This window comes from Typopeltis vanoorti, chromosome 22 (genome assembly GCF_054136105.1).
Source record: "Typopeltis vanoorti isolate ZY-2024b chromosome 22, IOZ_Tvanoo_1.0, whole genome shotgun sequence".
In the NCBI taxonomy this organism is placed as follows: domain Eukaryota; kingdom Metazoa; phylum Arthropoda; class Arachnida; order Uropygi; family Thelyphonidae; genus Typopeltis; species Typopeltis vanoorti.
Window position 1 is genome coordinate 85983271 of NC_143570.1, and position 21772 is coordinate 86005042.

General features: G+C 35.8%; 1 protein-coding gene across 1 annotated transcript in view; it reads right to left on the reverse strand.

The window, feature by feature from the left end:
* The window catches only part of Frl (formin-like protein), a 516064-nt gene that overhangs the window by 387110 nt on the left and 107182 nt on the right, over positions 1-21772 (reverse strand). Inside the window, 1 exon segment of the mRNA XM_090412395.1 lies at positions 8471-8554. Within this exon segment, the coding sequence (XP_090268521.1) occupies positions 8471-8554 (84 nt within the window).

Below are 21772 nucleotides of genomic sequence, written 5' to 3' on the forward strand. Positions count from 1 at the left end.
TCAGCAGAACACTTTGCATTATTTTTTTTTCAAAAAAAAAAAAAAAAATTAATATAATAAATTTCACTGTCTTTTCATGTTTCATGGGTAAAAATACTTTTACAATTATAAAAATAAAATTTGCTGAATCTACAGTTTTTAAATTTATTATTATTTTAAAATTTTAAACACAAACCATTGTTATACATCAGTGTACTGACGAACACAGAACTAATGTCCAGTGGAACAACCCGCTGTTTTACCATACGATTGCATATTTATTTTCAAACTTTCATTATAGAGGAGTTGAAACAATAATTCCAAATAATCTATACACTGTCGAATAGACAAATATTTGTTAGGTTACTGAACGAGTTAGTGGCTTAATATATTTCAAAAAATTATGTTGTTTTTTAAAATAAAAAGTAAAGAAGAACAACAAGGGGCTCGCAAATTTGAGAAAAATTGAAGTGCTTGCACGAGTGCCTTATAGCTCACCGCTGATTAAAACCAAGTATATAATTTCTTGGTATCTTTAACACACACACACACACACACACACACACACATGGAGCCTGTGTAGCTCAGTGGAAGTGGTGTTTGGTGCTTGACTGCACGAAAGACTTTGTTTCGAATCTAGTCGGCAACTGGAGGAAATTTTTCTAAGCCTTTTTCCGACCGGTTCAAGAGTTAGTCGATCTCTGGCATGGGCAAGCTGGTTTTTTTCTCCCAGAAACTCAGGTTTTTCATCCCGTAAACTCAAGAAAATTAACCATAGAACCCACATTATTTCAGATATTAAATATAGTGTGTTAGGGACCATGAGATGGCGACACTCTCTAGCTGCCTTCTTCACTGTGTGTTGTTTAATTAGTGATAGCCTTGGGCCAACTATCTCTTATTGGCTACCAGTGGAGATTGAACTGCCCACTCAGTCTCCAAAAGTTAGATAGGGCTAAAACGGCCTCGCCTACTCTCTATATGGAAAAATAAAAGGCATTAACTGATTTTTTTTAACATACATTTTTTGATATATATATGTGTGTGTGTGTGTGATCATTTGGTACATTGACTCAGTGATTAGATATATTCATCTTTTTTGACTGACTGAAATCGAGAAAATAGATAACTAGTTAATTTAATGGAGCACACAACATGTTTCGTCAAAACGACTTCTTCAGGTGTGGTAATAACACTTAAAGCAAATTTTAAAAAAAACATGAAAACACCGTGCCATTATAATAACAGACTTGTAAACTGAAGTTAAGTTTGAATTGTCGTTGTAGTCCCTTCTGTAGTTCTATTGTTGTGCAAATGCAAGCGTATGAGTTCACGCGTATGCCAGTATCTAATGGCAGGACTATGTGAGTCAGATAGACTATAACTGAGGTTGCCATTGATGTGAAATTGTCCTAGACCCTTCTCACATCAACAGCAATCTCAGTTATAGTCTACCTGACTTGCATAGTTCTGCTATTAGATACTGCTGTACCCGTGAACTCATATGCTCGCATTTGCACAACAACAGAACTACAGAATGGACTATAATGACAATTCAAACTTAACTTCAGTTTACAAGTCTATTATTATAATGGCACAGTGTTTTTATGGGTTTTTTTTAATTTGCTTTAAGTGTTATGACACCTGAAGAAATCATTTTGACAAAACATGTTGTGTGCTCGATTAAATTAACTTATCTATTTTCTCAGTTTCAGTCAGTCAAAAAATGATGAATACACACACACACACAAAATGAAATGAAAAGAAATCAAGGAAGACGCTTGAAGAGATAGTGTGAGGCCTGAACAAGCCACAAAACCTTATACTGTAAAAGAAAGATGACAATGATATTTCATACAGAAATGTTGATCCTTTATATATATATATATATATATATATATATATATATATATATATATATATATATATATATATATAGGTATTTTCACTGGAGTGAATCCAGTGATAAAAATATGAAAAGCTCCATGTCAATATACACATAATTCAGCTTAAAGCTTCTTATTATGCAGGTATCTCAAAGTCTAGAGACTCAATGACAGAAGAGCCCTAAACTACACCCAAGCTAACCATAATTTGCACAATACCTGTCATATTTTGCTTTGAACTTATTTAGTGACAAAGCAAAATATGATGGGTATTGTTTTCCTCTCTTTCAATTCCATAAAAATCTTTAAGTAATTTATACCTCTGCCAGAGCTGCTAATTTCCCCTATCAGCTAATCTCTGAAAACCACACATGTTCAACCTGTCTGGATAAGGAGCATTCCACAAACCTGCCACCATCTTGGTCACTCGCCTCTTAAATACTCTCCACATCTTCCTCATCCACAAGAAACCCAGTCAACAAGATCAGTGAAAATTAATCAAGATAAGATCCCATACCAAAGCCATATAAAGAGATATAATAACTGTTATATCTCTTTATATGTCAGTGTGTTCCACTTGTCAGTGTGTTCTTCAATAACCACAGCCAAATGTCAACATGCCCACTGAACTACTCAGGTTGCCACAGCCTCCCCACCCAATCCCTAGCCTTATCAATTTCGTGTATAACAGTTCCATCAATGTTGGGAACATGCAATATTTTTTTCAAAATAAATGAATTAATAAATGCAGAAGTCATATTTTCCATATATAAGTAGCAAAAAGATATCACCTGATTATTAAAATATTCTGGATCAGAGATAACTTCTGAAAGCTTTATCACTTGGTTACAAAGTAAATTAAATTCTTGGGTAAAGGATTAAACACTCGTTTAATCCTTTACCCAAGTATAACCAAACTCTATACCAACCTCTATATACAACTAGATTACTTGTATATAGAAGATGTTGACTTAATATCAATTGCCTCAGTATCACATAATACAAAGCACATTTACGTTGAGATATTATGGATTATCAGAAGAGTCACTCTCTAGACACAGAAAGGATTAAACAAGAATATAATTTGTTGGCTACATCTATCTCTGATCTAGAGTACTTTAGTACAAGGCATTACACCTTTTTTTGCTATTACGTATGAAAAATATATAAATTCTACAAAAATTCAACCTCAACATCTCTCTAGGTCTAACTCCCACTGATGAAAACTCAAAGTGCGAAATCAATCTGGGTGGTAATTCTTTCCATAATATATATGCAATATACATGTCAAAAAAGGAATGTGCTTTGCATTATGGAATACCAAAACAATTAATGTGAAGTCGACAGCCTCTATGTACAAGTAGTCTAATTGTGAAAATACTTCACGTGCAAACTTTCTTTGTTTAATACTTCAGGGAGGGGTTAAACAAGAATATACTTTCTTGGAAAGTATAATTTACTTTGTAACCAAGAGGAGGAACCTTTCTATAACTACATAATAGCATTTCCTTCCATCCATGTGTCTTTTCCTCCTTCCCATAATTTGAAATCCCCCATAATAGTTCTACACCTGCCACTGATGGATCTTATTTGATATTACAGGCAGTTCCTGATCTAAGTAAATTCATAGTAAAGCAACTTATCAAGAAAAGGCAAGAAAATTCTAAAAAATAATGAATTATAAAAATTTCACTGAACCTGCATAAGAAATTTGCATTCCTCAGTCTCACTTTCAAAATGGATATGCTATATATTTAGTGTTTGCATGCTATGTATTGTTAGCATCTGCATGGATCCTAATACCTCACATTTCTTAAAATATCTGAAGAAAAAGAGATGATGCAATAGCCTATTATGGTGAGATTTTAGAAAAAAGAAGCCATATTTTGTCATCTCTTGATAATTTCATAGGAAAGACTGAACAGCCAAATTAAACTTTTTTTTTTCTATTTTTTCATACTATTTACACAGTATTATTTGACTTGCTATTAATAATTACATATTAAAATCCAATTTTTATGTGAATTCTGTGACTGAAACTAACAAATAACCTTTAAAACATGTTAATGCACTATTGCATATACATAAGCAATTGTGTGTAATCAACAACAGGCAAAGAGATTAAATCTTACATAAAATTTGAACTGGATAAAGTTTGTGTAATATAACTCTTATGCAGACTGCCTATCTTGTTTCCTACCTTTCGCATCCTCTAGCCCAGGGGTTCTCAACCTTTTCCAGTGGCATACCGCTATATTTAATTCAAGATATTAGGTGTACCAGTAATCAAATCTGTTTTCATACCACCTGGCAGTGGCTCATGTACCACCAGTGGTACGCGTTCCATAGGTTAAGAATCCCTGCTCTAGCCCATAGCAGGAACCCCAATGCGTATTTTGACTTACTGGCCTCTATCATTTCACTATCTAGACACAGAAAGGATTAAACAAGAATATAATTTGTTGGTTAGTATCTAATGAGCCATGTGATTCTTTTCTCATGGGCGACATTTGTTTATTGCTATGTTAATGACTAGTTTCGCATGGGTTCTAATACAATCATGTGAATAGCTGGCAAGCAGTAGAAATAAAGTGCATTGCAATATCTGCTGTAATTTCAGTCTCCTTCATGTAATTGTTTGTTCTCCTTTGTGTCATAAATGTAACTCTGATCTAGAATACTTTAGTAGCAAGATATTACACCTTTTTGCTATTATGTATGAAAAATATCACACCAGACCGGCTCAAATAAACTGCCCTCTCTGAACTATAACATGATTTCATTTGCTTTCATCAGCATTACCCTTTCTTATCTGTTGGTTATTGGTATACATTTGTAGACTGCCTCTGATAGATATGTGCTCTTATCAATCCATATTCCTTTAACTGAAATCATCCATTATGATGATTAGCTCAACTAATTTGTCTCAATATTTCATGGCTATTACTCTTTACATTTGTAGACATATTCTATGCATTTTAACCTTATGCCAGGTAGCCTCCAAACCATCACATGTACAACCATTCTTTACCTACAATCTGAAAGGCTACAATTCCTTTACTATCAGTTAGTACTCATGCTCCTCTATTCTCCTTCATATTATTCTGAAAGATTCTGTATCCCTCAGTTTTGATTAATGCCTAAGCACCAATCTCAGTTAACCAAGTTTTGCATATGCCAATAATCCTTAGACACATTGAATTGCACTGTCACAAACATACCATCCTTCTATCTGATATTCTTTCCATTAGTATATGTACATATGTACGAGGGTAGTCTGAAAAGTTCTCATCCTAACAATGAAAAAACGAATTTATCATTTCAAAATTATTTTTATTTTTCAACATAATCTCCTTTAAGACTAATACATTTATTTCACGATGCTCCAGCACAATTATCCTGTCCCTGTAGTTGTTCTCAGTGCAATCTGCAAAATACCCCTCTACAGCTGCAATTACCTCTTGATTCGAAGAAAAACGCTGACAAGCAAGGAAGAGTTGTAGTTTTGTGAAGAAACAGAAGTCAGAGGGAGCGAAATCTGGGGAATAGGGTGGATGTTCCAACAATTCATAGTGCAGATCCATTAATTTTCCCATTGCCAAAACACCTTTGTGGGCAGGTGCATTGTCCTGATGAAAGATGATTTTTTCTTCTTCAAACCAGGTCTTTTCTCATGAATATTTTCGTCTAGTGTGGTTAAAAGATTGAAATAATATTCCCCGGTTATTGTTTTACCCTTTTCAAGATAATTAATAAACAAAATGCCTTTAGCATCCCAAAACACCAATGCCATGACCTTTCCTGCTGATAGAACCAATTCTGTCTTCTTTGGCACTGAACAACTGGCTTCTGTTCATTGTTTTGACTGGTGTTTGGATTCTGGTGTGTGATGGTGAATCGAAGTCTCATCCATAGTAATAAATCAATACACAAAATCAGTTTTATTCTTGTTTAAAGGCTCCAAGCACTGTTCAGAGATTTTCACATGAGAGTGTGTTTTTGATCTGTTATGAGAAAGTGTGGCACCCATCTTGCACAAAGCTTTTTCATTTGCAATTCTTCATGCAAAATATATCCTACATATTTCATCGGCTATTTCATGCACTTTGATTCGCCAGTCATCCAATACCATATCATGCACTTGATCAATGATTTCTGATGTTGTTACACCTTTTAAACGTCCTTCACGTGAATCATCTTCAAGGCTGGTACGGCCATGTTTAAACTTGGAGGCCCATTTCTTAATTGTCGAAAACAAAGGAGAAGAGTGCCCATAAACTTTTATGAACTTCAAATGAATTTCTTTTGGCATTAAACCTTCTTTTACAAAGAATTTTATAACCGCACGATACTCAATTTTATTCTTGAAATAGATAAATTTGAGTATCATGCTTTTGCTTCAGACAGCTAAATAAAACAAACTACTTGATATAATGACTTGCAATTTCACATGGATGCTTATAACAGATGTACCAACTTAGGAAAAAAAAATCTTGCCGATAGTGTTGCTATCTATGGTCGAGGCCAAGAACTTTTCAGACCATCCTCATATATATATATATATATACAGTCCATGAGGTGTCCTATACGTTATGCTATGCCATTATTACCTTGTGGTATTACCCCCCCCCCATGGCTTTATTTCCAAATGTATCGGATGTGCTCTATCCTGCTTTTCCAGACCATCCAATCAATATAGTTATTTCTTTTTTCATGCTTGTTGCTATATGCTTTGTGGCAGCTCTCTACTCTGATCTACTGATTTCCTTGTTCTTCACTCTTACCTACTCTCTTATTCGCATGTATTCTAAAACTCTTCTTATCAATCATTTTCTGATTTTACATCCATATTCTCTATGTCCATTCACAAAAAGATTCTCATGCTTTTTTGGATTATGAATGATCCTTATTCACACTCTCACTTTATCACTGCACTGAGAAGTTCAGTAATGTTTATTATAATTTCAACTATAATTAACTACGAGGGTTGTTTGAAAAGTCTGATAAATTTCCAATAGACAGCGACACAATTCGTTCATTCATACCAGTGTTGGCACGTATCATCTTTTTCATGCTCCCTGGCAAAATTTTTGCCACATGCTACAAGTAGTTCTCGTTTGGCAAACAGTTAAAATGACTGTGTTCACATTTTTCATAAAAATGGAGAAAAACGAGTTTCGTGCAGTGATAAAACAGTTTTATTTGAAGAAGTGGATGACTGCGCAGATCAAAGTTGAGTTTGATTCAGTTCATGGGGCCTCTGCACCAGAATTAAAGACTATTTATTTTTGGATAAATGAGTTTAAACATGGTCTTAAGTCCAAAGATGAAGTGCGCTCTGGAAGCCCAAATGAGGTCACTATGAAGTAAATGATTGACAAAATCCATGGTATCATTATGGAAGACCGTCGAGTGAAAGTGCATGAGATTGCTGGGATTGTAAGCATCTCAACTGAACAAGTGTATTATATCCTGCACAAAAAATTGCACAAGAAAAAGCTGGGTGCCGCGATTGTTGACTGTCGATTAAAAACGTATGTGAAAAGACATTTCAACGCAGTGTTTGGCAATGTTTAACCGCAATTCGCAGGATTATTTGCATTGATTCATGACTGTAGGCAAAACTTGGATCCACCACTACACATCTGAGTCCAAGCAGCAGTCAAAACAATGGACAATGCCTGGTGAAAGAGCACCAAAAAAAGTGAAGACCATTTTGTCAGCTGGGAAGGTGATGACCACTGTTTTTTGGTATTCCCAAGGAATTATCATGATAGACTATTTGGAAAATAGTAAGACAATAACAGGAGTCTATTATGCGTCATTGTTGGACCATTTAAAAGAAGAACTGAAGAAAAAACGGCCAAGATTGGTATACAAAAAAGTGCTCTTTCATCAAGCCAATGCACCGTCCCACACATCGGCAGTCTCAATGGCAAAATTGCATGAATTGAGGTTTGAATTGATTCCACATCCACCGTATTCTCTGGACTTGGCCCCATGCGACGACTTCTTGTTCCCAAACTTAAAAATTTGGCTCGGTGGGAAAAAATTTTCTTCGAACGAGGATCTCATCAAGGCTGTCGATGCCGATTTTGCACAATTTGACAAATCCTACTTTTGTTTAGATGGGATGAAAAAATTGGAAACTTGCTGGACCAAATATGTAGACCTCGATGGAGACCGCTGAGAAATAAAGGTAATTTTTTCCAAAAAAACGTGTTTAACTTATTATTTTTTTACCAAACCTTTCAAACAACCCTCATATAATTATAACTATAATTATAATTTAAATATGCATGTTATTGTCATATTCTCTCAGATCAAAAATTTTTAAATACATCTGGTATTGTCACCTACCATATAGATATACTTTGCTGTTTTTAAAAAAAAATCTTATTCTAGAAAATGAACTTAACATTAAGATTCGTATAAAAAAAAAAAACTCAAATTTATATCAAAATATTACACTGTGATGGATTCTTACTGGGAAAAAAGGTCTTATTTAAATATGCTGTCAAAGAAAAAAAAAAGCCAATGTTTTTGTTAGCAAAATGGCACTCTAGCACACTTAAACAAAATTGATCTCCTATGAAAAGCTATACCTGATCACATATCATATCCCACTTCTTTTCATCATCATACTGTTTTAAAAGTTTCACTTTATCAGGAGGGAGGTCCATAGATGCCTAAAAATAAACATACTGAAGTTAGTATTAAAAATGTTATGAAGATCCAACAATTTTAAATATATTATGACTAAAAATAAGAATAACAATTATATTAATAAAAATAGTACCTTTCTACTAGACTGGAGTCAATTATTCTTTTTGAAATAGTTAAAGAAACTTTAGGTGGGAGATGAATTTCATTACCTAGTGCAAGACCACCACCCTACTTATTGAAGGCCTGAAGTAGCTTGAAAAAAAGTTCTATGTTTGGTATCTAGAGCAGGGTTTCCAGACTATGTAAAAATAAATTTAAAAATTACAAAAAATATATAAAATTGATAAAAAAAAATGGCAAAAAAAAAAATCCTTAGCCCACCCATGGCACAAGATGTATTATAAGTTCATAATAACCTATTGTGGATGGGAACCACACAAAAAACACCACTAGTCACTTGCTTCTTCCTGGATTCTGCACTCTTTCATATATCCCTTTAGTAACTGCACACACACCACCTTTGAATCCATATCACCAGCTTCATATCTATCCCCACCTCAATTTGTGTAACAAAGTTTGATGTGGTATCCTATCAAATGCTCTTGTAAAATCTAGCAGGATCAATGTGTAGCCATCCCTTTATCTAACTCTGTTATTATAATAAGTGAGTAACACCCCACTGCTCCATAAAGTATCATATTCTCATCCCCCCCCCCATTCCTTTTGTCTCTGACCAAGTTATCTCTATGAGCTGCCTTCAGTACCTTTACGACCGTGGCTTAACAAATTATACAAAATACTACTAGTAGTGCAAAAACCTGCACTCCCAAGATCCCTCACCCAATTTTTTTTTAATGAAAAAAAATTGGGTGAGGGATCTCACGAAGTCAACGGAAAGACTTCATGAGAAAAAATCTCATTAAGTCAACAGATATTCCATAAAATGATAAGTGGTGTGCTTCTATTTTCTTAAATTGAAAAAACTCATTTTGAAAATTAATTTTTATTAAATAAGAAAATATTCTAATTATATGAAGAGCCAAAGGTTTCAGTTCGGCGACATGAACTTATTTAAGTTAAGGGATATTACATCCCATATTGTTTCATAGCCAAATATAGAAACTATATAAAGTTCGGCGAGTCTAAGCGTAAGCAAATACCTGGATAGTGCAACACTGAGGCAACTCATAGTAAGGGTGGAGCAAACTCCGATCACTATTCTTGATATTTACCCATAATGTGAAACCCAGCTCCTAGGAGCTGTATTATTGTTCTACATTATGAGAGAAGGTCACTACCCAGACCGGTTTCAACCTTTATTGTTGTCTCATCAGTGAGTAGGTAGACCTAAATAATACCAAGTTTGGCGAAAAGAACTTACATATACCTTACTATAAGAATTGCCAAGGTGTCCTAATAAATTACTAATTATATGAAGAGCCAAAGGCTTCAATTCGGCGACATGCACTTATTTAAGTTAAGGGATATTACATCCCATATTGTTTCATAGGCGAATAAGAAACTCAAAGAGTTTCATGCCGAATATAGAAACTATAAAGTTCGGCGAGTCCAAGTGTAAGCAAATACCTGGATAGTGCAACACCTAACCCAGTTGGTAGTGCAACACTGATGTAATTCATAGTAAGGGTGGAGCAAGATCTGATCACTATTCTTGATATTTAAGAATATCTTGATAATAATACCAAACTTGGTATTATTTAGGTCTACCTACTCACTGATGAGACCTCAATAAAGGTTGAAACCGGTCTGGGTAGTGACCTCTCATAATGTAGAACAGTAATACAGCTCCTAGGAGCTGGGTTTCACATTATGGGTAAATATCAAGAATAGTGATCGGAGTTTGCTCCACCCTTACTATGAGTTGCCTCAGTGTTGCACTACCAAATGGGTTATTGTGATCCCCTTTCCAAAAGGGAATCCATGGAGTGGTGCAAACCAGGCAAAGCACCACTGAGAAAAGTCAATGTCACTCAGTCCACCAATAAGATCATGGCAACAATCTTTTGGGATTTCTGGGGAATTCTCTTGATTAACCACAAGGAAAGGAATACCACTGTGAATGCAGAATATTATGCTTCACTCTTGCACAAGTTTCCTCAGCATTCCTCGTCTCATCTCCATAAAGGAGATGAGATGAGGAATGCTGAGTCATGATGTTCGCCTGCTTCACAAATGTTCCATTCCATACAGCTATTGTTGTGAAGGCTGCAGTGAAGGACTGGCTTCCAGGAGATTGAACACCCACCCTACAGACCAGATCTAGCACCCATTGACTACTACCTCTTCTCAAAACTGAAGAAAGACCTTTGAGGAAGAAAATTTGTAGATGACAATGAGGTGAAAGATGCAGTTTTAAGCTATTTTTTCAAGGGCATAGAAATGTTAATTCAAAGCTGTGAAAAGTGTGTTGAAGTAGAGGAAGATTATGTTGAAAAGAGACACATTTGCAAAGTGGTCACCCAGAATGCAACTATTTTATCAACTTTTCTTACTTCCTATCATCAACACTTGTTAAAGTTATCCTTCCATAGTCATTCTCCCTTTTACTCACCACATAATGAAAGAAAGCCATTAAATTTCTTTTAGCCTGCTCAGCTAATTTCCTCTCATAATATGATTTTGACCACTCTAGTCACTCTTTTACTTGTGAGCTTAATGTTTACCTTTCTCATTATATACCCGGCACAACTTTTTTTTTTTCTATTTTTGGAGCTCCTGCTTTATGATGCTACTCATTCATGTGACTGCTATCCTTCTGACCATAGGTATACATTCTCATAATGCTTCTTTCAGACACTAAATCATCTCCAATGTGCTGTAACATACTTGGCTTGCAAATTCTTATGCAATGCATTGCTTGAAGCTACCTCTTAGGCTTATCAATTGTCCTGCAGTTCAACATATACCCCTTTTTTTTTAAAAAAAGAATCCACATTTGAAACCTCCCAACTTAATGTAGCATAACTTATAACTCTCGTTATAAGTGATTTCATTATCTGCATTTTCGAATATGCGTGGTTCCATTATTGCAGTACATAATGACTATCATCACTGTTTCCTCTACAAAGTGTAGAAATTTCCATGCATGTGCATTGCGTCTTATCTCCCCACCCCTATCTAAGTGAAGTGGATGAGGGCTACCGCATCAACAGCGGATGCGGTTAAAGAAGCGAGCCCAGCAGGTGGAGAGGATGTTGCGAGTGGGAACACTGAATGTTGGAAGCATGACTGGAAGGGGAAGAGAGGTGGCAGACATGATGAGGAAGTTGGACATTTTGTGTGTGCAGGAGACAAGGTGGAACGGGGGAAATGCAAAGGAACTGGGAGATGGATATAAATTGTTCTACTCTGGAGTGAATAACGAGGGAAGAAATGGTGTAGGAATTGTGGTGTGTGGCAGAATGAAGGGCGAAGTACTGGAAGTGGGTAGAAGGAACGACAGGATCATGCGAATGAAATTGGGTCTTGGAGAAGAGCGGGGGGTCCTATTATGTGTATATGCTCCGCAAGTTGGCTGTACAGCAGAGGAGAAAGATGAGTTCTGGAACGTGTTAGATGAAGAAATGAGGGAACTGGAAGAAAATGAGATGGTGATTGTCGGAGGAGACTTGAACGGACACATAGGGAGACAGAATAGAGACTGTGAAAGGGTGCATGGTGGCCACATAGCGGGAATGATGAACCAGGAAGGAGAGAGGGTTGTGGACTTTGCAGTAGCGTTTGATCTAACAATTGTGAACTCGTTTTTTCTACAAGAGTTTTTTACTACAAGATACAGGAGGCAAGGTCGAGATGGTTTGGTCATGTGATGAGGATGGAAGACGAATATGTGGGAAGAAGGGTCATGCAGATGGATGTGCAAGGAAGGAGGAAGCATGGGCGGCCAAAGAAGAGATGGAGGGAGCTGGTAGAAGAGGACTTGAGGATGAAGAACTTGGATGTGGTGACAGTCCAAGACAGGAGGATGTGGAGGAGACTCATCATCAACAGTGACCGCACTTAGTTCAGTGAGTTCAGTGCCCATACTGCCTTATTCGTCTATGTGGTATTTCACTTTATCTGTAAATAACTTATGCGCTCTTTGAGCAAGATGTTTGGCAAGAGACACACATAAGAAACTAAGAGTGAAAAGAAGAAGGTGCATAAAGCATAGAAATTTCTGTGCATGCACATTGTTTCCTATCTCCCACCTCTGTCTGCTGTGTTCAGTGGCTCAGTATCCATTTTGTCCCTACTGCCTTATTTGTCTATACGGTATTTTACTTTATCTGTAAATAACTTATACGCTCTTTGAGCAAAATGTCTGGCAAGAGACACACATAAGAAACTAAGAGTGAAAAGAAGAATGTGCATAAAGACCAAGTGAAGAAAAGGCCTAGGAAATCCAATTCTTCAGAGGTGAAGTTGAAAATTATGAATAGGTTTGATAGAGGTGGATGTAGCTTTGACATTCAAAGGACAATGGGACTAAGTAGTTCTACACTGATAATGGCTTGATACAATGTACAAGAGTGCTCAATTGTACAGGATTAACGGGGGGGGTGAATAAATTTTTTGGGGAAAAGGGGGCAGTAAGCCAAATAAGTCTGGGAACCACTGTTGTAAGTGGTTATCAGAACTTTTCAGTTCCCCTCACAGATCACATTACAACTGAAGAAGTTAATGAATTTTTCTTCAAAGAGAAATTAGGAGGTTACAATCGAAAACTGAAACTGCAAGTCGGGTCTCCATTAAAAGATTCTTGATAAAGTAGTCTTCAGCATGGCAGATAAAGAAAATGTGATTACGATATATTAATAGTGAAAATAAAGAACTACTTGAATAGTTATTTGTTTTATAAATACTGAATAGTTTATTTGCTACTTTTTGCCATAATATGCATGAACAATACGTGCATTTTTGATAAAATTAATCCTGAAGATAGGAATCTCACTCACTTGGTAATGCAACCTTTATTATCCCATGTTATGAACCTCCCTTGCTGAATTCTCATTCAGTTTGTACAACAGCTCTAATTCATCCTCCTCATACATCTGAGTTTCTTCATTCAGTGAAGAGGTAGCAGTGGGTGCAATATTGCATACATCAGGTTGATAGTTTTTAGCAAAATGGTCAATCATTTGTTTAACAACCTTTCTACATCTGTCACCCTCACACCATCTGCATTCAGTAGAGTTCTTCTTTCACATTCATTCTGTCTTTTATATACAGCATAATGAGAGAATTCTTTTGGGTTGTCTTTAGCTTGCAGGGCCAGTTTCTTTTCATATTCAGACTTAACTTTCTGCACAACAGTTGCAACTCTTCTTGCCTGCAGCTTATACTTTTCATAGGGGATATGATCCTTATGCATACAGTATTCCTTCCACATCATCCTTTTCTTACAAATTTCTTGCTAATAAGATTACACATCCATTTGACTCCTACCCTATTTATTCTTCAAACTCTCAGAACACATTCTGATGTTGCATCATTTAAATATTTTTAAATTTAAAATGCACTATCAATATTCTTTCCATCCAACAACCAATACCATTGCACTAAACTCAGTATACTCCTCAGTTGATCATAATTTCCTGTTTTGTTGTTCAGCATGTAACCTTTTCTAAATGGTATACTCATGAACTTAGCCAACTGATCACTGTCACCAAAGACTAGTTACATCTTTAACACGAACACCCCCCCCCCATGACACTACATCACATCAAACACTCTTTTGACCATGAGTTCCTTCTGTCACATACTGCCTGTCTCACAACAGCTCAATAAATTCAGTTTCATTCTTTTCATGAGATTTCACAGCTACCCAATCAATGCTTGGATAAGTCCCTAATTATGATTACTCTTTTTTGCATCCGTCATCTTTATTTGATCATGCATTTCTTCATTACTAGCAATTGATCCACAGGTCTGTAACAACACAACATTATGTATTCAATCTTGTTACCCTCAACCTCATATCAGATGAAAACCTGCTATTAAAATTACAATCACAGGTCTCAACACTAACTGGATTATTATTACTGATTGCCAGGTATTACTAATGCCTACAATCTCAGGTCCCAATGTATTAACCAAAGAAACAAACTACTCCTTTGTTATATATAGATTAAGTGGATATTAAATCCAACATCATTTCAAAGCTGAATACAGAAACTATAAACGTTTCGTGCAAAAATTGACCAGAGAGCTTGCAGGAATACACCGCCGCCACACTACAAATTTCCCTAGCTGAACATAATAGGAAAAGCACGAATGTTAAAAGCACCCGTATATTGCCTTCTATTGGTCCATTGTGATGGGTTTCACTAGTCTGACAGCTGTTTCAAACTCATTGGTTTTCGTCAGAGACTAGGCAGAAACCTAAGAGAGCAAAAACTCTCAGTGCTAAGAAACTTAAAGCATCGGAGAGGTGTATTTTCCGTAAGCAAACTCTCGGTCGGTGCGGAAAGTATTTACTAAAATAAAGAGCCAAAGGCTTCATTTTGGCAATGCAAAATTATATGCAAAGTTATATGATGAAAACCAATGAGTTTGAAACAGCTGTCAGACTAGTGAAACCTATCAAAATGGACCAATAGAAGGCAATATACGGGCGGGCGCTTTTAGCATTCATGCTTTTCCTATTAGGTTCGGCTAGGGCAACTCGTAGTATGGCGCAGTGTATTCTCGCAAGCTCTCTGGTCAATTTTCGCACGAAACTTTTATAGTTTCTGTATTCGGTTGAAGGCGTTGGCTCTTTATTTTAGTAAATACACCGACCAAGAGTTCACTTACGGAAAACACACCTCTCTGACATTTCAAGTTCCCTAGTACAGAGAGATTTTGCTCTCTTAGAACCAATGACCAATGAGTTTGAAACAGCTGTCAGACTAGTGAAATCAATCAAAATGGACCAATAGAAGACATACGGGCACTTTTAGTGTTCGTGCTTTTCCTATTAGATTCGGCTAGGGCAACTTGTAGTATGGCACAGTGTATTCTCGCAAGCTCTCTGGTCAATTTTCGCACGAAACTTTTATAGTTTCTGTATTCGGCTTTGAAATGATGTTGGATTAAATATCCACTTAATCTATATATAATTTTGCATTGCTGAAATGAAGCCTTTGGTCTCTTTAATTTAGTAAACTACTTCTTTGTTTCTGATACTCCTAGCATTTGTGTACATACATTTTTTTTTTTTTTCAAATACTCATGTCTGTAGACCTTATTTAGGCATCTTTACACATGCTTTATGGGTCTGAACCGGACAAACAGAAAATCGAATTCTCTCTCTCCTCATGACTGTAAATGAGTTCAAAGTGAAGTATGATAGATGCTGTGTGAATGTTGTTCTTGACATGATGTTGGGCCTCCCTCGATGAGTCTAAGGACTCCTTGGAGCTGCCCGTAATAATAATAATAATAATAATTTCCATTATTAACCCAGTTACATCACATTGCTGCTCTTAAACACAGATTTTTACCATTCGTCCCATCATATATGCAGTGATTTTCGAGAAGACAAACTCCATGTATAATGAGTGTTACATGTACCTTGAAATTTTTCAATATATGAAAAACACAGAGAGAGTACTAGAGGTCGCCTCTGAAAGTTATGTATGAGGATGTTCTGAAATGTTCTCGGCCTCGACCACAGATGGCAACACTATCAGCAAGATTTTTATTTCTAAGTTGGTACATCTCTCATAAGCATCCATGTGAAATTGCAAGTCATTCTATCAAGTAGTTTGTTTTACACCACTGTCTGAAGCAAAAGTGTTGTCTGTATCCCTTGAAATGATAAAATTCTTTGTAAAAGGTTTAACGCCAAAAGAAATTCATTTGAAGTTCATAAAAGTTTATGAGCAGTCTACTCCTTCATTTTTGACAATTAGGAAATGGGTTGCTGAATTTAAACGTGGCTATACCAGCCTTGAAGATGATCCACGTGAAGGATGTCCAAAAAGTATAACGCCACCAGAAATCATTGATCAAGTGCACGATATGTTATTGGATGACCGCTTAAGTCAAAGTGTGTGAAATTGCTGAGACTATAGGCATTTCAAAAGAATGTGTAGGATATCGATGGTGAGTTAGCCGATCTCATACGGAAGTAGCAGGGTTTTTTCTCCCGGAAACTCGGGTTTTTCATCCCGCATACATACAAATCGGCCCTTCAGAACACACGCAATTTACAGACAAAAATTACTAGTTGTGGTGGTGTTGGAGGTGGGCGGTAGATGGCGTTGATTCGTAGTAGAGGTAAGGTGTAGAGACAGTTGAAGATGTCCTCCCGCGATGAGTCTTCGGACTCCTTGGAGGCATCAGGAATAATAATAATAATATATTTTGCATGAAGAATTACAAATGAAAAAGCTTTGCGCAAGATGGGTGCCACACTTTCTCATAACAGATCAAAAACGCACTCACATGAAAATCTCTGAACAGTGCTTGGAGCATTTTAACAAGAATAAAACTGATTTTGTGCATCGATTTATTACTATAGATCAGCGATTTTCAACCAGTGTGCCGCAAGAGGTCTTCAGGTGTACCATGAGATTTATGAAAACAAATTAATTGAAAAAAATAATGTCATAATTTGTCCATTTATTTACTAGTATCTGGTCTTCCCTCTTCATGTGTTGTAAATCAATCGAAATTATGCCTATTTTTTGCCAGATCATCAAAAAAATTAAAAGAATATATTTTTAGTGTGCTACAGAATTTTAATAATTAATCTAGGTGTGCCGTATTATGGAAAAGGTTGAAAATGAAACTCTTGGATTCAGCATTACACACAAGAATCTAAACAGCAGTCAAAATAGTGGACAGAAGCCATTTGTTCAGCGCCAAAGAAGACAAAGTCAGTTCCATCAGCAGGAAAGGTCATGGCATCAGTCTTTTGGTATGCTAAAGGCATTTTGTTTATTAGTTATCTTGAAAAGGGTAAAACAATAACCTGGGAATATTATTCCAATCTTTTAACCAGACTAGATGAAAAAATTTGTGAGAAAAGACTGGTTTGCAGAAGAAAAAAAATCATCTTTCATCAGGGCAATACACCTGCCCGCAAAGGTGTTTTTGGCAATGGAAAAATTAAGGGATCTACACTATGAATTGTTGGAACATCCACCCTATTCTCCAGATTTGGCTCTCTCTGACTTCTATCTTCCATCTCTTCCCAAAACTAAAACTTTTCCTGGCTGGTCAGCGTTTTTCTTCGAATCAAGAGGTGACTGCAGCTGTAGAGCAGATTTTGCAGATCTTACTGAGAACCACTACAGGGATGGGATAATGGCACTGGAGCATCGCTGAAATAAATGTATTAGATTAAGGGAGATTTTGTTGAAAAATAAAAATAATTTTGAAATTATAAATTTGTTTTTTCATTTTTAGTTCGAGAATCTTTCAGACCACCTTCATAAGAGGGTGGTTAGCAAAGATATGCAGTAGATTTTTTTTCTTGGAGAGTAGCAAACAAGTGGAATAGACTGCCAGAATTAGTTGTGAGTGTCCTGATAGTGAATGCGTGTAAGGGAAGGTCTAATAGGTACCGTGTGTATAAATGTTAGTGCGAGTCTCCTGCAATGGTTCTTCCAACTCCATGCAGATACTTGTGTAATAATAATAATACATTTCCACGCTTTCAGTGAATTATGCTTTCTCGGGATATTTAACTTCCAATCTATTTAAGTGAAATACATCAATTTTATGTAAGTCCTCTTCCAATCTATCAAATTCAGTCCAAAGGTCTATAAACAGCACACCATTCCATTCCTTCTGCATTTAGCAGAGTGAAGAATGTTGACAAACATGTCTCACTCTATTTGGTGAAAAATAGTGGTAGAAAAAGGTCACGATAACGAGGGGATGTCATAAAAGAAATTGTGCACCTGTGTGGAATCTTTTGCAGGACAATGTTTGAGCCTGAACTGCAGAAACATCCAGCAAGTGGTAAAGCTGAGAAGAAAAGGAAAAACGAGATGCGAGGTAAGAAAAAGGAACATATGAGAAAGTTAAAGAATGAGAGTAAGAATCAAGTTTATGATGATTCCACAAAAAGTACTTAACTGCATGACTAAATCTTGTTTCCCAGGTGTGAAAATGATACAATGAGGCTGTCACAGCATGCAAAGATAATTGCTTGGCAGGTGCTACTGATTTTCAAGGTGTACAATGTGCTATGAGAAAGTGGATATGAAAGTGTTAACAGAACAAGCAAACAAGAGGATGAGATAATAAAGACAGTCCTCCTATGGCACACTTTACTCAACCCAAACTGGCACTCACTCTCAAAACACTTCCTACTTATTAGCTCACCAGTCTATTTCCTTTCACCTCTGATAATGAATATCTTTCATATACCATATAAAATCTCTCATTCAATCTAACCAAGACATCTAGGCTGCCACAGTTCTGCTGTCCACTGGTGTCATGCCAACAATGTTATACAGTTGTCAAAAATTTTACTAACTTTGAAAGTAAACTATAATGAACTAAATTGTTATCTAGTACTGAATCTTCATATATTACATATACAAAACACTCTTAACAATGATCTTCTTTTCCTCAAACCACCTAGCAGTCACTCAAATATTCAGAATGAATTACGAAATCATTAAATTTTTAACAATAGCAGTAGAAAATCTTCCCCAAGAATTCAGTGATATCCTGCTAATCTTTACTAGTTTTTACCTCTAGGACTTTATTGATCATTTGTTACATTACTAAAGGTATAATATTTTGTTAAGCTTCTTCTGATAAGTTGTTTGGTATGTTGTTTCATTTTCTACACTGAAGACGACTGTTATAAATAGGCAAAAATTTTACTAATGAACATTTAATTATACACAAGTCATCTATATTTTTTTCTGTGTATGATGTCTATTTCTATTTTTAAAAGAAAAGTAATATTCCAGGAAGGCATCTTCTAGGGCCAGAGAAGAAAGTTTATTCACAACAATGTTACAGGTGGTCTTCAAATAACTTTCCAATTTTTGAACAATGAAGTCAACCAGATTTACTGAGGGTAAAGGAATGCTTCATAGCTAATGATACTGACTCTAAAAACTATTTCTCTAGACTTCTCATGATATCATACATTATAGCTTTCTTCCTTTTAATCATATCCAAAGCATCTTCTGTTAGCTCTGACTTACCACAATGATACTAACGAATATAGTTTTTTATGTTCTTAAAGGCAGATGTTAATAGATGTTCCTAATTGTTTCTGTAACTTGATCTATGAACAAAACCTGTTATACATGCCTGGATGTGTTAATGGATAAAGTTAGCTTGTATGATTTAAATGCAATGTGAAGATTATGTTTTAATAGATGGCTATCTTTTCAGATATACCTCAGATATGGAGGATGGGAACAGTGTCACATGTGAGGACATGTACTCTTATCTATTTTTGCAATGATCATAGTCACTGACAAAAAAAAGTGTGGAAAAAGATAACCAAGTTTTGTGATAAGAGCTGAATGCACTAGCACAAGCAGTCTTGACACTTTGTCTTTGCATTTTATGGATGCTATACTGTTAAATATATTTTCAGTGCATTTAAACAGCCAAAAATACATTTCATGAAAGAAAATAAAAAATATCTTTTTTTCTTTCCATTATGAAGGATAAATTTCATTCAATCCAGGATTAATATAACAGTCCTTATGCCTGAACCTGATCTACTATGGCCATTAGAAACATCTGTTAACTTTCACTATGAACATAAAAACTATATTCAATGTCATCATTATAGCAAGTTCAGACATAAAAGATCACGCTCTGACTACCCCTTCACACAGGATTAAAAGGTAGTAGACTACAATGCTGCACAGAAGTTACTCTAAGTCTAAAGAGACTATTTTTAGAATCAGCATCAGATTTGAAGCACTTCCCCTGACATCACTAACTATTACTGCATTCATTTATTATTATCTTCATCCTACTTCTACAGAGTCAAAAGACTCATCATATTAGTTCCTACTGACACACAGTTCATTAAACTGTAACTTAAACTCATTCATTGTTTCCACACTCACCCTCAATAATGAATTCTAGTCAGCAACCCTGCTTCTCACTCCCCCATTCACACCTTCCTGATACAGCTTCCATGGATGGCCTCTTGTTCTACCTGTCTCCTTCTATTCTATGAAAGACCTATTTCACATTTAACTGGTAACAAATTCTTACAAACTTATATGCATCAATCATATATTATTCTCGTATCCACAAGCCTCTGAAATTTTGCATTTCCTCAATCTTTCTTCATAACCAACATTACAGAGAATGGAAACATCAATTATCTCTGGACCCTTTCCAATATATCATCTACCTTGAAACCAGGTAACCAAATCATTGCATAATAATTCCTATGTGATCTTATCAAGTGTATCATATCCTCCTCACTTCTACATGTGAATATTTTCCAAGTCACTGCTATAATCTATTATGATGTTCTCACAATTTCAGCAATGTCTCAACTAAATTATTTTAGGTTCTTGTCTACCACTCCCAGATATACCATATCTCCTCTGCTTCCTCTAAGCTCCACCGAATGTATACTCTGTGTACATTCGGTGGATCTTTGCTTTCCAAATTTTAAAATCTTATAAATCCAGCATCATCAAAACAAGGAGTAAAGAACATGCATAAAGATATAAAATATAAAGACTAACAATCATTATTTCTTTATATATATATATATATATATATATATATATATTAAATATAACTTGATTTTAATCCTATTTCCCAAGTAAGCAAACAGACAAGTAAGTCAAGTTTGCACCTGCATGTAGCGCAAGTCTGAGGCAACTCGTGGCATAGCATCATACATCTCCGCAAGGGGATGTGCTTTGCATTAGGGGAAAATTCTAAGGAAAGTGATCAGAGCTTAGTCCACCTTTACCACGAGTTGCTTCAGGCTGGCACTATGTTGCCATGAGTTGCCTCAGACTTGCACTACGTGCAGGCGCAAACTTGACTGACTTGTCTGTTTGCTTACTTGGGAAATAGGATTAAAACCAAGTTTATAGAAAATTGCTTGGTATCTTTAATACATAATGTACCCAAGTTAAAAAACTTTCTACATATATATATATATATATATATATATATATATATATGAATGCATCTGACAACATATTAGCTAATCATGTGTTATTAGATCCATCATATATCATATGTGTAAATATGGCAGTTATTGACGGTAGAAAAGCTTTGTGTGTTACTCA